The 15,415-nt window shown below is 44.0% G+C and overlaps 1 protein-coding gene across 8 annotated transcripts in view; it reads right to left on the reverse strand.

The window, feature by feature from the left end:
• Positions 1–15,415, reverse strand: part of DOT1L (DOT1 like histone lysine methyltransferase) — a 95,847-nt gene that overhangs the window by 15,204 nt on the left and 65,228 nt on the right. For 5 of the 8 annotated variants that reach the window (XM_019489928.2, XM_014599792.3, XM_019489929.2 and 2 more), the window contains 9 exons: positions 14,577–14,678; positions 12,101–12,238; positions 10,728–10,853; positions 7,897–8,378; positions 7,495–7,618; positions 6,414–6,560; positions 4,063–4,189; positions 1,432–2,045; positions 229–434 (listed from right to left, as the gene is read on the reverse strand). In XM_019489928.2, the coding sequence (XP_019345473.1) occupies positions 229–434; positions 1,432–2,045; positions 4,063–4,189; positions 6,414–6,560; positions 7,495–7,618; positions 7,897–8,378; positions 10,728–10,853; positions 12,101–12,238; positions 14,577–14,678 (2,066 nt within the window). The remainder of the gene's footprint in view (positions 1–228; positions 435–1,431; positions 2,046–4,062; positions 4,190–6,413; positions 6,561–7,494; positions 7,619–7,896; positions 8,379–10,727; positions 10,854–12,100; positions 12,239–14,576; positions 14,679–15,415) is intronic. The other 3 variants (XM_059719604.1, XM_019489931.2, XM_019489930.2) reach the window with 3 other exon arrangements.

Genomic DNA, 15,415 nt, shown 5'->3' on the forward strand with positions numbered 1-15,415 from the left:
GCACAGCTAGTAGAACAGGTTCCTTACAGTCGTTCTGTTTTCTGAACACCTTACCTATTCTGGGGTGTGCACATGCCGAAAACAAAAGCTCTAGCTTAGCGAGTATTATGGGTCAGTGAGATCATTCTCCAAGGAAAAGGATCCAACAGATCAAACTTTACATGCGTTACCCTAACTCAAAAACAGGTTTTTTCCAGACAGGCCTGAGATCTATATCACTGTATTCACCTGGTACTATTGTGCTCATCTTCAGACCCCTGCTCTTCATCAGATGTCAGCGGCGAGTAATGAATGCCATTGGTCTGAATGAGGGGCTTCTCCTTTTTCAGCACTGGGGGCTGGTCATTGTCCTGGTAGGGAACAGGAGAGTTCTTCAGGGAGTTTTCAGGGGAGGAAATGGCTGTTATTTCTAAAGGCTGATTAATGTTATTGACCTGGGATAGGGAGGGAAAAAAAACAAAGTTAAGGATGAAAATATTCTTTCAGTAAAAGATAGGATATTTGCTCTCTCATCATTTAGCTCCATGACTAGCTACACGTGCAACACAAAGAGGCATGCTGTGCTTCAGCTTCACAAACCTAAAAGCCCTGCACAATTCTTAATTGCCTTTCTGAGCCTTCATGCTTGGAGTATCTGACTTTAGAGATAAAATGAGATGGTTAAAAGCAGACAAAAATGGGCAGAAGCATTTCTTCTTACATACCAATAACAAATCAAAGAGCAAATCACAATAGTGGAATCCACAAGGTGCCAAATCAGAAACATTTGTTGTGCATGTTGCAGTAATATTTACTGGGACTTCAGCTATTAACTTCTAGTTTTCACCAAGGTTTTGCAGGCAGAACTCAAATTCTGACAACCAAAAAAACCGCAAAAAATAATCAACCCTCCCCACTCACCCTGCATGTCCACACACAGCTCCCCAGTAGCATCAGAACCTTTTCAGTCTGGCAGCAGAACAGAGACATGGACCTAAATAAGGTTTCTACCATAACTGGAAGCTGACAAAGTGTTTGTACCAGGCAACATCTTCCAAGATTGGCCTATGCAGGGTGCTCTTTGCTCTCTGCCCCTGGTGGAGCTGTACAGTCACCAGAAGCTGTCAGAGTGCACATGCTTTGGTAGATTCCTAGTGGCAGTTGTGTGCCCAGAGAAGGTTTTAAGTCCCTCCAGAATTTTACCTCTAAACAAATCCACGTCAGATAAGACGACACACTGCTGCATTCCATGATGACTTAGGCAATGAGAACAGTTTTTAAATATTCTATTTAAAACTTTTTCATAGGGAAGATAAGTTCACTTTAAAGAACTAGGCAGTTCATTGTGATTCTCAATACCCATCCTAGAGGTAAGCTTCCAAGAACGATGCAAAAAGCCCCATGCCTTAAACCCAACTTCACCAAATCATAATTCTTCAGTTTCATGCTTACCATGGAGTTAATATTGAGTGGTGACCCTGAAGGCTGAGTAAACAGTCCAGCCACTGTTGGTAAGGATTTGCGTTTGGGGGACACCCCAGAGCTCACGCTGAGATTCCCAGTAGAAGATCTCTTCCTTCGACCTCGTTTCTTCCCATCTTGCATGTATGCTTGACCACAGTCCAGCCGAATGCTCGAGGTCAGGGGACTGTGCTTGTTGGAAGGAGATTGTTTTACATTTCCTGTATTAGGAGAGATTGTAAAGATGATTCTTCTCTTGGCCTCGTTCTCGGGATCTGAAAATGCTGCATCAGACTGAAGATCCCCCTTTGTTCCTTCAGCAAACATCTTCTGAGCATCTGCATACTGCAATACCCCTACCAGGCTCTGGGAGGCTCCGTTTAACCTGGGGCTTGTTGAGTGCTGGTGAGCAGGGGAGTTTTGCCCCGAGTTCCGTGACTGCATCATTAGCAAAGGGTGTTGTGGAGTGGAACTGCGAGACCCTACCGAGTTAAACAGACTCCCAGAGTCGTCCAGAGCTGCCTGATCAACACTATGGTTAAGTTGGGCTGGGCTGTTTGAAAGAGTTCCATTGACTGCCACGGAGCCAGAAGAATAAGAAAAACCTGTTGAAATGGAAAGTATCACTCAGCAGAAGCAATCATGTATACTTTACAGTGCTACGTTTCTGGAGTAGCTATTGAGTGTTTCATGAATTTTTCCATCCTAGAGCAGCGGGCCATTCTGTCACAGCAGTAATTGCGGAGCATTTGGTAGCTGTAAATTATACAGTTAATTCTGTAAATCTGCTCTTTACACAGTAAAAGCCAAGAACATGGTTGTATGTGAGCTGGTGAATTAAGTTAAATTTGTCATCTCACATGGCTCCTTTTTGCTGATTCAGGAACATTTGGGAGTACTAGGGAAGCATCCTGTTTTTAATCAGGTTAATATTACTCAAGTGCCTTGCTCAATCTAAGAAGCTCATCTTGAGCTATGACAACCAGGATCCTCTGCTCCCAGCTCATTTCTCTACCCGCTGAGCCATACAGCAGCAATCCATTTCTTTCTAAAGAGGGACACAGACCCTGCCACCAATACCACCTTTCCCTCCTCCACAACCTAACCAAAAGGAAGCAATGAGATGACTGGCAGATCTTCAGCAAGGCAGGGGAGTGGGAGAGAAGCAAAAAAAGAGATGAATTTAGGTTATTAGGTAGCTTTTGTAATAGATTACAATGAACTTAAGAGTTAACTTCTGAGATAGCTATGAACTGTGGAAACCCAATGATACTCTGCAACACCCTTCTGTTGATCCAGGAATGACTACTGAATTCAGAAGAAGCTGAGAGAAATCCTACTATAGGCCCCCACAGATGGTGAGCATGAAGGAAGAAGTCTAGTGAGGACAGCTTCCTACAGGCTAGCTAAAAATTGTGCTCACTTGGGCCATTTGCCTTAAGAAGCCTTAGTATTTTCCCCAGAGGTTGGTTTTACTTTTTTGGGAAACAGTTCTTGCCCCTGGAATGGGCTGTGTGAGTGATGGGGGGTTTGCTAAGCTCCCCACTTTTGGAACCAGTCGGTCATCAAATCCGCAGCTGGCTTCCCATACCATTGAAAAAGGTCCAAAGAACTTGCTGACTTCATCTCTAGCAGGGTTTTGTTGGGGAAGGTGCTCAGGAGCTGACGTTCAGCTTAAGCAACAGGGTCCATATTCAATGGTATGGCTGGGGCTAGAATTTCCTTAAAGGCAAGGGGATCATCTGTTCCATCCTTTCTTTGTGTGTTATGAGAGGAGGAGCCAGAGGCACAACCTGGCCTGTATTTTTTTTTTTTTTCTTTCAGGGACTACAGCTAAGAGAACCAAGACTAAAAAAAAGGGGACCGTAAGCAAGTATGAAATTGGATGTTGTAAATTTTACATATACAGATGCTGGAAGAGAGCCTAAGGGGGACTTCAGAACCGACCAACAAGAGCATGCCATCCAAAATTGTTTATTGGTTGCAATTCTTTTGTTTTGAAGCCTAAACATGTTTTCAATAATATATTGCTCCTCACTTAATCCTATTTCTCAGTTTTATTTCAACCCTAATCCACCTCCACCCTTCCTCCTCAAGCCGAGAATAGAAAATTGATAGAACATGCACGGCAAATCCAGCGTACTGCATCCCAGGTGCTCTAGACCAGTGGTTCTCCCCCTTTTCAATCCTGCAGCTGACCACAGGAAGTCGGAGCATACCACACGTAATCCAGAAAACAGAAGTAATCCAGCTGGAACTGGAAGTAGTATAAAGCAGCTGTCTCAGTGCAGCACTGTGAACAAGCTAAATAGCTCTGCTGAGAGGCAAAGCAGTAACACTGCTTCTTTCTGTTCTTTAGCTTACGCAGAGCTAGCTCAGGTAACCTGAGAACTAGCCCTACACGTACTAGCAGCTAGCTCCTGATTTGGGAGGGAGCCAGCTGGCACAGTGAGAACACTCCAGGGCTGGGGAATTGGCTGACGCTCCTTCCAGCCTCCATCTTATCCATCTTAGTGGCCCAGCAGGTGAGATCCACCGCTCTGGGCTGCAAGTGCTGAAAAGCTCATGCATAATAGATGGTGTTATCACTACGACTGGAAGTCTCCAGGGAAAATGCGTTACCTGAGGTAGCCAAAGCCAGTGGCTTGTTTCCAGCAGCATTGCTTATGCCATTATGAGAACTAGCACCAATCTGCTTTTCAAGTGTTGAAGAGTCTCTATTCTGATGAACTGGACTTGGTGTGCTTCTCTGGAGAGAGGAGAAAAACCAGCCACATCATTCCAGGAAGTATGTTCCGCAGCTTCTGATCTCATAGAATAGATGTGCATTCACTGAGCTCTCTTTAATAGACTCTGCATACCCCAAATCTTATGGAGACTTTGCATGTTTTGTGAAAAATTCATTACTCTATACTGCACTGATGTCTTTAAACCAGCAGGCACCCTGGCAACTTTCTGCTGGGTATACTAAATGAGCTGCGGTGACTCCATATCCTAGCATGTAACAATCTTTCCATCCCCATGCATCATTGCATACTACAGTCCAATTATCCCTAAAAGTCACACTTACGCTACTGGTGAGAGCCCGGCAGCAGACTGCACTGTTGTGTGTCATGGGGTTTTATCTGATCACCCCAAAGATGGCATTGCTGATACGCAATGAATATACCTCCCACCAAAAAAATGTCTGGCAACAGGGATGGAAATCAATGCTTAAGATCTGTAACAGCCATGAAAGGATAGTACAGAAATTAAAGCCCCCGAAGAACCTAAGACTACATATGGTCCTTAATACTACACTTCAGATTGCTTCCAAGAACTACTCATTTCTCATTAACTGTAACAGACTCCAAAAGCACAAAGAACTTTACCATTTATGCATTTTATGTGATGAGAAACTGAGTAGTTAAGACAACTGTAAACCTTTGCTCAGAAAACCACACCAAGGAGGAAAAATGATCGTACACCTTAATGTAAAACATAAGCTTAAAATATCCACCATGGTCTATGCTTGGTTTCTGTTTCTACTGTAACTATAATTCAAGCTAAAAGCCTGCTTAAGTATGTTTGACCACTATTCCAGCTACACCACAGTTAAGAATCATGGATTAGACAAGATCTAAAAGCATTCCTAGAAGTGGGTTAGCAGTTTGGACTGTCCAACATTTAGCCTAATTAGGGGACACAAATAAGTATTATTTGTACTGTGGTAGCCTGTAAGTGCCACAGTCATGAATCAGGAGTGTCGACATGTCTAAACATGGTCCCCTGCTGCAAAGAGCTTAGATCCAGAGTACAATGTGGAAACGTCATCCCTAACACTAGCATAGAGGGAAAGAAAACAGCCGGCTGAACTGTGGCCTCAGTTTCCACAGACAGCTCTTTCCACATGGATAAGTGATGCACTGAAACTTGGGGCCTGGTGTCATCAGTGTGTACTCTTGTTTTCAGGAAGTCTCCATGCTGAACACCTAATGCAGAAAGCCAGATGATCAGAGGATGCAAGTCACCAACCTTCAGCAGAGCTATCATACATTGAGCCATCACAGGTGTCACTGTCGAGAGACATCTTCCAAAGAAAGACATCACGAAGCATTTGCCTCCAAATGCATAAGAGCAGAGGGCTGAAAGAGACTTTTCTGTGACTGACACTACCTTCCCTCTATGTGAGGAGATGCTGTCTCTGCCTCCAACTAGAGAGAGGGACATTCTCCTACAACTACAAGACCATCAGCTGACAAAACCACAACACAACTACATGCTCACACTGCAGCTGGGTATGGCCCTTGTGCCATATCTCATATTCAAGTTATCAGAGAGAGAACCTATCTAGGTCAACTCCGAGTTTGTCTCCCATAAAAAGGAAGCAACAGGCTCCTTAGTAATCCTACGGCATTTGTCTTTGTCAAAACACTGAGGACACGGGAAGCCTTCTGCCACCGGGCTGTCTTCTACTATTGGCCTTTTCGAGCTTCTCCCTTCCAAGCACACACACACACACACGGCTTTGACATGGTAACAGAAAGAACTGCTAATGATCTGAAAGGGCCCTGAAAGATCTTTCAATTATAAGATTAAAAAGTTAACTATGCAGCAGCAACTCACACTTTCCATATTATACTTTCAACAAAAGTTCATCCCCTGACATCTCTGCAAAGAGCCACACTTTACCAACAGGCAAAGAGAAGCAGAGAAGTTCCCTTGCCCACTAACCAACCACCAGAGTCAGTGGTCGAGCCAAGATTAGCAAACATAATTCACAGCCAAATTTCCCCAGCATCTAACCCAGACTCCGCCATCTTTTTTGCATGCCACACATTTAGAATATTTCCTGGGGGCAGAGATCCAGCTGGAGTATCTCCAAAGGCATTAAACTAACCTACTGCAGTAGCCTCATCATGATCCTGCCTCAAATGTACAACACCCCAATCTGGTTTTAGTTAGGGATGGAAAGTTGACAATCCCTTACTCACCACCTTCTCAACACGGCTAGGTAGGACTACGCTGGCCAGAGGGATACTAACAGGGAGTTTATTGGGCTGCACTGTGCTGAGAGGAATACTGATAGGTAGGCTGGTGATAGTTTCTCCATTACTTGCAGAGGTTCTCTCTCTTAAAACCTGCAAATACAAAAGCAGATGGTTTCAGAGGGTATCACTCCTCATTAGCAAGTATGCCCCAACCCTAATTGAAGGTTCTATTTGTCATACATCAGTATTTTTATGTAACACTTTTTTCCAAGCTCATTTAGGTTATGTAGTATCCCCAAAGTGGCAGTATGCCACTGATAAGAGAAGGTGTTCAGACATGTTGACCGTAAGGATCAAAGTGTTCACCAATTCAACCAGCAGTGACAAACCACTGGGATATGGGATGAGGGCTGGTGTTCAAAGGAATCCAAACCAGGTCTTTCTGATGAGACAAGTGGAGGGTCCAGCATTTGCCACAATGGTGGGAAGCTTGCTCCTGCGTAACCTTGCCAGAACTTGGTGAAAGGTGCTTGTCTGACAAAATCTGTAGCATAAAAGCCTCCTCTGTGTGCACAGCAGGCAATGGCCAGGCAAGAGCTCCAATGAAACCCAGTCTCAAAAGCCTGCTCCGTAACAGGGACCTCTGCACAGGAGGAGACAATTCACACTACTGAAACTGATTCTGAGTGAACCCGTGGCAAGATGGGTTTTGGAAACAAATGCTTGTTACGAAGTTGATTAAGACAACTTAATCATTACACGGAGACTAAAGACAACATCTGACACCAATAGAACTTTTGGCCATTAACAGCACAGTTAACATTCAAACCTAGACAGGAAAGAGTCCCTCCCCTCCACCACCACTCGCCAGAATTACCACATTTTGTTCCCCGTTTCTTTCTCTGGTTCCACTTTGTCTTCCATTTCCCATTACACCCAATCCCAAGCTGGCCATCTCCAACGACTACCAGAAAAGAAGATGTGGACACCCTCAACCTAGTACCATGGAGTTCTCCCCCCTCAATTCTGTCAGGAGTATCATTTCTGTTGACCTGAGCTCTGCACAGACAGGCATATTCCTTACCTTCTCGCCTGCAATCGGTAAGGCCGCTGGGGAAGAGGGCCGAGTTTCCTGAGGACTCAGCTTCATGCCATTTGAAATATTAGGGCTTGGATATGTAAGGCCATTCTCTTTTATGTGGTCAGCTCTAAAACAGGATACACACAGTCAGGTTTTGAATTCCAGTGATCTCCAACTGCAACAAATTCTTGTTGAAAACTCAAGACATCATTGCCTTGCTTACCTGATCATCTGCCACTGCTACATCTATTGGCTTTTAGTCAAATGCCTGAGCCACAAAGACTGGAACTACATATATCAATTCTATTTTTTAACCATTTTCTTCTATAGTCTACATATACTGACAGCAATAGAGAGACAAATATCATACCCATTTCCCCAACTTCGGAACTGACCCCCTCTCACCTCTGAATTTCATTAGTTGTTGCTTTTCCATTGACTGCATGGTCCTGATTCAAGTGCCTCCTTAGGGCTATCTTAGCAGGGGAAAATCTGGTATAATCAGGTAAGGACAAGCTGGATGTCTTGTCCGCCTTCTGTCTACTGCTGTGGTTTGGGGTACATGGAACTATTTCTTGGTCCAGGTGAGAGGTCATATACTGAGGGGTGTTTTGCTTGGAAGAGGGCCGGCTAAGAGTATTATGGATTTCATAGGGAGTAGCATGGCCATTCATGGACAGTTCGGGACTCATGCCATTGATATGGGTCATAGGAAATTTAGAACACTCAAGCTCAAGTTGGAACCTGCCATGATCAACCTCAGGTTCACGACTTAGATGATTTTTATTGCGTAGTTGTATTGACAAGGACTCATCGGACGGCGTATAGGATTTCAGCTGCATGAGCTCCTGCTGCCTTTGACTTTTCTCAAGCTCCACAATGCTGATCTTTAAATGAAGAGGAGGGCAAAGATTAAACACTATACATAATGGAATTTTGTCTTCAGCTGCATTCCTTTTAGGTGATAAAGCAAACAATCTATGATTTAAAAAAAATACAATTTGCATATGGAGACAAGGTTCTGAACTTGTGACAGAGGTACAGCTAAAGGATATGGATTCAAGAGAATCTCAGGAAATATTTTGGAGTGTGTAAATCGAGTTTAACATGTAGAAAGTCAGATTTTAAACAAACCAACCCCTCCCCACCTCTTCTCGCTTCCACTAAACACCACTGGATTGCTGGGGGCTGGAAAGATCCCACTCCAAAACAGCACCCAGCATCTTGTCCAGTAATACACCTGAATTTTGGTTACCACTTCCAGTGAAAAATCAGGACAGTCACCCCGTTATGAAAGAAAGGTTTTATGGAAGGATGGGGACAATTTTTCTTCAACAAGTTACAGATGTTCTGTGATAACTGATACCTGAAAACACATGTTCAAAGGACACACAGGAGATCAGAGAATCACAGAAAGTGAGGGTTGGAACGAACTTCAAGTGGTCATCTAGTCCAACCCTCTGCTCAAAGCAGGACCATCCCCAACTAGATCATCCCAGCTAGGGCTTTATCAAGACGGGCCTTAAAAATCTCCAAGGATGGAGCTTCCACCACCTCTCTAGGTAACTCATTCCAGTGCTTCACCTGCCTCCTAGCGAGAAAATTCTTCCTAATATCCAACCTAAGCTTCCTTTGCTGCAACTTGAGACCATTGCTCCTTATTCTGTCATCACTGAGAACAGTCCAGTTCCATCCTTTTTGGAATCCCCCTTCAAGTAGTTAAAGGCTGCTATTCAATCCCCCCCTCAGTCTTCTCTTCTCCAAACTAAATAAACCCAGTTCACATGCCTCAGCCCTTCGAACCATATTCACCACTCTCTGCTGGACTCTCTCCAACTTGTCCACACCCTTTCTATAGTGGGGGCCCAAAACTGGACACAGTACTCCAGATGTGGCCTCACCAGTATAGAATAGAAGGAAGTAATTACTTCCCTTGATCTGCTGGCAGTGCTTCTACTAATGCAGCCCAGTATGCTGGTTCTTGGCAACAAGGGCACACTGTTGACTTGTATTCATCTTATCGTCCACTGTAACCCCTAGGTCCTTTTATTCAGAGCTACTGTCCAGCCGGTCAGCCCCCAGCTGTAGCAGTACATGGGATTCTTCCATCCTAAATCCAGGACTTTGCACTTGTCCTTGCTGAACCTCATGAGCTTTCTTTTGGCCCAATTCTCCAATCTGTCTAGGTCACTCTATATCCTAGCCCTACACTCCACTACGCCTCCCAGTTTGGTGTCATCCGCAAACTTGCTGAGGGTGCACTCCCATCCCACCTTCCAGATCATTAATGAAGGTACTGAAGCAAACTAGCCCCAGGACCGACCTTTGGGGCACTCCACTTGATACCAGCTACCAACTAGACTGAGCCATTGATTACTACTCGTTGAGCCCAACTAGCTAGCCAGCTTCCTATCCATCTTACAGTCGATTCATCTAACCTGTACCTCCTCAGCTTGCTTGGAAGACTGCTGTGGGAGACTGTATCAAAAGCCCTGCTAAAGTCAAGGTATATTACTTCCACTGCCTTCCCTGCATCCACAGAGCTGGTCATCTCATCATAGATGGCAATCAGTTTAGTCAGGCATGACTTGCCCTTGATGAATCCATGCTGACTGTTCCTAATGATCTTCTTCTCCTCTAAGTGCTTAGAAATGGATTTTTGAGGACCTGCTCCATGATTTTTTCAGGGACTAAGGTGAGGCTGACTGGTCTGTAGTTCCATGGATTCTCCTCCTTCCCTTTCGTAAAGATGGGCACTATACCTCCCTTGTCAGGAGAAGGGGACCTGATGGTGGGAGTCTATTACAGACCAAACTGCTGGCAAACTGTCCTGTTTGCTTCTCCCTAGTCCCAGACACTGAGCAGAGACAACAGTTGCTAGTATTGTCTTATTTTTGTCTAGTGAAAGAGGATTTTAGTGATGCAGGGAGGTGTTGATTAACCAAAGCCTATTCTTCCCCAGCTCTGGCATGTAGTCAGGTCAGGGATCTAAAAAAAGATACCAAGAAAACTTCTGATTGGCCAGAAATTATCTGCATCATTGCTCTTAATTTTTTCCACTACTTTCTAATAACTGTTTCATTAATTAATCCTGCCATGTAGCCAGCAGGTCTACACTCCAGTATCTTGTTAGGCAAAAACAAATTGAGTAACTTACAGGAGAGATGTACCCCTAACTGGAAAACTGGCTGAATGCTATTCAGAGCTGGTGGCTCTAGAACTTCACTCCATTCTACCTGCAATTCCAAGCAGTGCTTTTGTTTCTCCGAAATCTGATTCTTCAGCGCCTGTTTTTCCTTCAGTAAGTTCTCAAGTGAAAGAGTTGACCAGTCCAATTTCAGTTCTTCACACCGTGCCTTAAGCTGTAAGCACATTAATGGATAAGTCAATACAAGGTTTCAAAACCCTGAACAACCCAAGGAGCAGGACAGAATCCCACAAGTCTCTCAGCTGAAGATATGGACATTTTCTATCCTACTGGGAACTAGCTGCCTCTTCCACGCAAATATTCTAACTCTAGGGGAAAAAAATAATCTCCAGCTCTTGTTAGTATAGCAGGAGGTAGTTGGGTTCTGCCTAGCTGGGGCATGCAGTTAGCACTCACCACTAAATACTTCTGCATCCAGCTTCTCCAATACCTGTTGCAGTTCCAGGAACCGAGTGAGGGATAAAGTAAAGGTTTCAGACAAGCAAGAATTGTGCTGTCTTCTTGACCAATGAGATTCATCACCTCAGTTCTAAGATGTTATCCCATCAATCCCCATAAGAACATAAGTGCTATACAGGGTCAGACCAATGGTCAGTCTAGCCCAGTATCCCATCTCTGACAATGGCAGAAGTGGATGCTATACAAGGAGAACACCAAACCTGAATCTCTAGGGTGATCTATTCCCTATTGTATACCCTTCGTGGCATCCACCTTGTATTGGTTTAGAGATGCCAGGGGAAACTTCTCTAGCTATGCTGTTCATTAGCCATTAACATCCATCCATCCATCCATGAATTTATCCAGTCCCTTTTTGAACCTAGCTATGTTACCTGCCTCCACCACCTGTAGCAACGAATTCTACAAGTTAACTACGTACTGTGTAAAAAAAGTACTTTCTCTTGTTAGTTTAAAACTAAGTACCCCTTTTGAAATGGAGGAGGCTGAAGCCACCAAAACCAGCTTACTAGGTTTCAAATTAAGATTTCCAAAATGATGGACTGCCCACCCACGTCCTCTCCAGATCAAGACATTCTTTTAAAATACTTCCTGATTAAAATTGGAGGAAAGGAAGGGGAAATGAGAGGCATGCAAAAGGAAAGCAACTGGTAAGCCAAAAGATCACATTCTACCAAGGAAAAAAAAAGAGAAGCTAGAGACAGCACGTGAGATCAAGAGTGACCACAGGAACTGAACATACGATCTCTTCCCATGAGTGTGGCATTCTTTACATTGACAACATTTTTCTAGGCCCTAGAGGAGCCAAGCTTTCCTAGCAGCTTTTGTTCTCATTGAGATATAAAACAGGAAAAAAGCAACATTCGGTTTATGACCTCTACATTGTACAAAAACATGGACACCACTTGGCTGGGCATACTAGTCAGATGGAAGCACAGTACGCACCAGCTGCAAGCTCTGGTTCCTGAGTTCACTGTTATCTTTCTCCAGCTGCTTCGTCTGTTCTTTCAGCTGCTGGTTGTGAGCAGAGATCTCCTTCTGAGCCTGAATCAGGTCATTATATGTCAGAGCCTTAACTCCCAACTACAGGAAGGAAAGAATAAAAAGGTTAAATTAAAGAATAACTCATTATTCCAACTCCAGATAATTGTCATAAAATAGGACAAAGTTTCATGCTTCTATGGCAACCGTCCTGAGGAGACTCACAGCACTTTTACAATCAACAGGAAAGGTTTCAACCTTGTATGTGGAGTTTATCATCATCTTCCCCATTTTACAAGTGGGAGAAAGTTAAGAAAGCAAAGTGAGGTGCTTTGGGCAAATCACATCCCAAGTCACAGATGGCGATGGCCAGCTGGTAGCACAATTTAGGATTTGACATACAATTCCTTAGTTGGGCCTTATGAAGGAGATGCTTCCTTCTGTGCCCCTGAATTTACATTAGCAAGACAGCATTGCTAAGCCCCTGGGTGATAACCACCACCATTTCTAACCCCTCACCTCTCAAATGCTTTTTACAGCCATAGAAATCTAGAAAGCTACTGACCTGCTTAATATACAATTGCACAAAATGTACCCAATCAAGACCAAGAACCAGTTGACCGGAGCCTACAAATCTAAAAGACTTGGCCCCAAAGAGCATACATAATGTTAACTGATGAGACACAAGAGGTCTGTGCATACAAATCGGGAATCCAAGGCAGAGAGATCACATGACTTGCCCAAGGTCACATGCACCAATCTCTGGCAGAGGCTGAATCAGAACCCATTTCTTGCAGTTCTGTGACAAACAAGACTGTCCCAAATACAGCTTCCTCTCGAGTTCTCTGCTGAGCAATGCAGAAAGGACTGTACCGTTGGCAGTGTGGGGTGGAAAGTGGCCTAGATGAATAAGAACAAGTTCTCCAGATGTGCAATTACTAATGTAACTGCTGCTTTTTTTTTTTTTTTTTTTACAAAGAGCAGAATAGAATATGAATCTTTACAATGAAACTACTGTTCCAAACTTCAACTCTATCCCTAAGAACATTAAGAAATGCTGTCCTAGGTCAGTCACAGGCCCAGTATCTCACAATAGCAGGGAACAGTTGATAAATGGAAGACCAATCTGTTCCCCTGCCCCTCTTCCATTACAGCTGCCAGCATTTAGAGAAGGGGTAGGCAATTATTTGGCCCCCCCCATGCCCAGCAGCAGCTTCTGCCTGGCTGCCGCTGCTCCCCATCATGGGTAAGCAGTCCAGAGTAGGCACAGAGCGGGCCCAGGGTTGGGGCTGTGCACACAGGTCTGGGGCTGGTTCACTCCAGCTAGGGCAAGTAGGGAGCAGATGCGGGGTGGGGCAGGGCTAGGGCCGCATGTGCGGGTCCCTGCCAGTCTCCATGGGGCTGGGGCTGGCACCAATAAGTGGAAGGAGCCACCCCAGCCCCACTGCACACTCTGGGGTAGTGGGATGCCTACCATAGGCTGGACGGCATCTGTGCCAGGGGGGACCAAAGAACCCACCATAGGCCCATCAGAGTCCCTCCACAGGCCATATTTTGCCCACCCCTGATTTAAAGGCTTAGAAGCTGTAATTCAGAAGTTACAACCTCAACTAGTCCACTGATGGGCCTTTCTTAAATGAATGCATCTAATCCTTTTTTGATCCTGGTTAAATGAATCAACTTCTAACATCTTTTGGCAAGGCATTCCACATGGTGTCTGAAAAAAAACTGTTTTAAGCCTGCTTCCTAATAATTCCCATGAATTCCCCTAGTTCTAGTACTGCAGGAGACTAAATCTTTATTTTCTTTCCCAGGGACATTCATGATTTCATAGACTTCTATCAGATCCACCCCCAGCCCCGACTCATCTTCTTTCTAAGATGAAGAGTCCGAGCCTATTTAGTCTGCACTTGTACAGAAGCTGCTTTCTACTGATCATCCCCCTTGCCCTGCTCTGCACTTTTTCCTACTTCCACTATTTAGAGATGGAGACCAAAACTCCACTCTCTTCCACCTGAATGTGTCATGTTCTTTTCCTTCATAACCATGAATAGCTGGGGAGTAGAGCATCTTCCAGCTGCAAATTAAATGTTGTAGTGGCATATGGCCAGTATCAACCCTGTACATCAAGGTGAAGGCAAGCACTCAGTTGAGCATGGTTTCTGTGTAATCAACCATTACTTAATGAAGACTATTCTAAAGACTATCACAAACATCCTCCTGCACTAATAAAGCACAGAGCTGGGAGTAGCAAACTATAATTTACACAACGTGTGTGGATTGTGACAGAATGAAAACAGTTCCATGTGATCACTGCCCACCAAGATGCTGAAGTCAGAGTAATGCTTTAATCCAACAGATTCAGATTCAGTTTTGAATGAGATAATTCTATGCAAATATTTATTTTTATTTAATCTGCTCCCATCAGATGGGGCCATACCTCATCGAGCTTTTGTTGAAACAGTCGCTTGATTTCCTCTTTTTGGGCCTGGCAATGGGTGAACAACTGCTGCGCTGTCCCCAATAACTGAACGTTCTTTTCCTGAAAGATTCAAGAAAAACAAACAGGATAATCTCCCACTGCAGAATGCCTTGAGGGGAGTTCTAACTGCCAATCTTACACCCCTTAGCATTTTGATTATATCAACGCCTCATTAGTCCAGAAGTAGGTAACTCATCATAACAGCAATGTGTAGTAGCGTGAACAACAGTTTTCCCACCATAAAGGCAGTCTCATTATGCAAAATATTTAAAACAAGGCTGTGAAAAGCAAAGGTTTTTTGACTGATTCTTTTACTGAGCTAACTTTACAGTTTGAAGAGATGCTGGGCAGGCTTTCACCATGTACTTAGTCCAGTTAAAGATACCATTAAAAAAAATACAAAAAGCAAAGTTGAGGTTATTTCCTAAACCATCACAGCTGCAACATTCCCACACCATTAAAACAAGCCTGGATAATGAAACACGTACAAAGCTGGGAGTGACCCTGCATTAGTTAGCAGATATTTTTCATTTTCTTTTCTAATCTCATCTTTGCTCTGTCTCTTCAATTTTTTGTTGTATGCTTGCTAGAATCTAACACTGTAGGTGGAACTGTATTTAAGATATGGCACTGACATTAATTCACAGCCTTTCCTCTCTCACTCATCATTCTCCCCTCCCAAAAGTCAGACATTTGTGAGAAAAGGAAACGGTAGTCACATCTTACAGAAGAGAAACGGAAAAGTGACGATATTAAAGGGATTCATTATGGGGTATAAATGAGATCTGAAGCTGAGC

This window comes from Alligator mississippiensis, chromosome 16, assembly GCF_030867095.1.
Source record: "Alligator mississippiensis isolate rAllMis1 chromosome 16, rAllMis1, whole genome shotgun sequence".
Classification (NCBI taxonomy): Eukaryota; Metazoa; Chordata; order Crocodylia; family Alligatoridae; genus Alligator; species Alligator mississippiensis.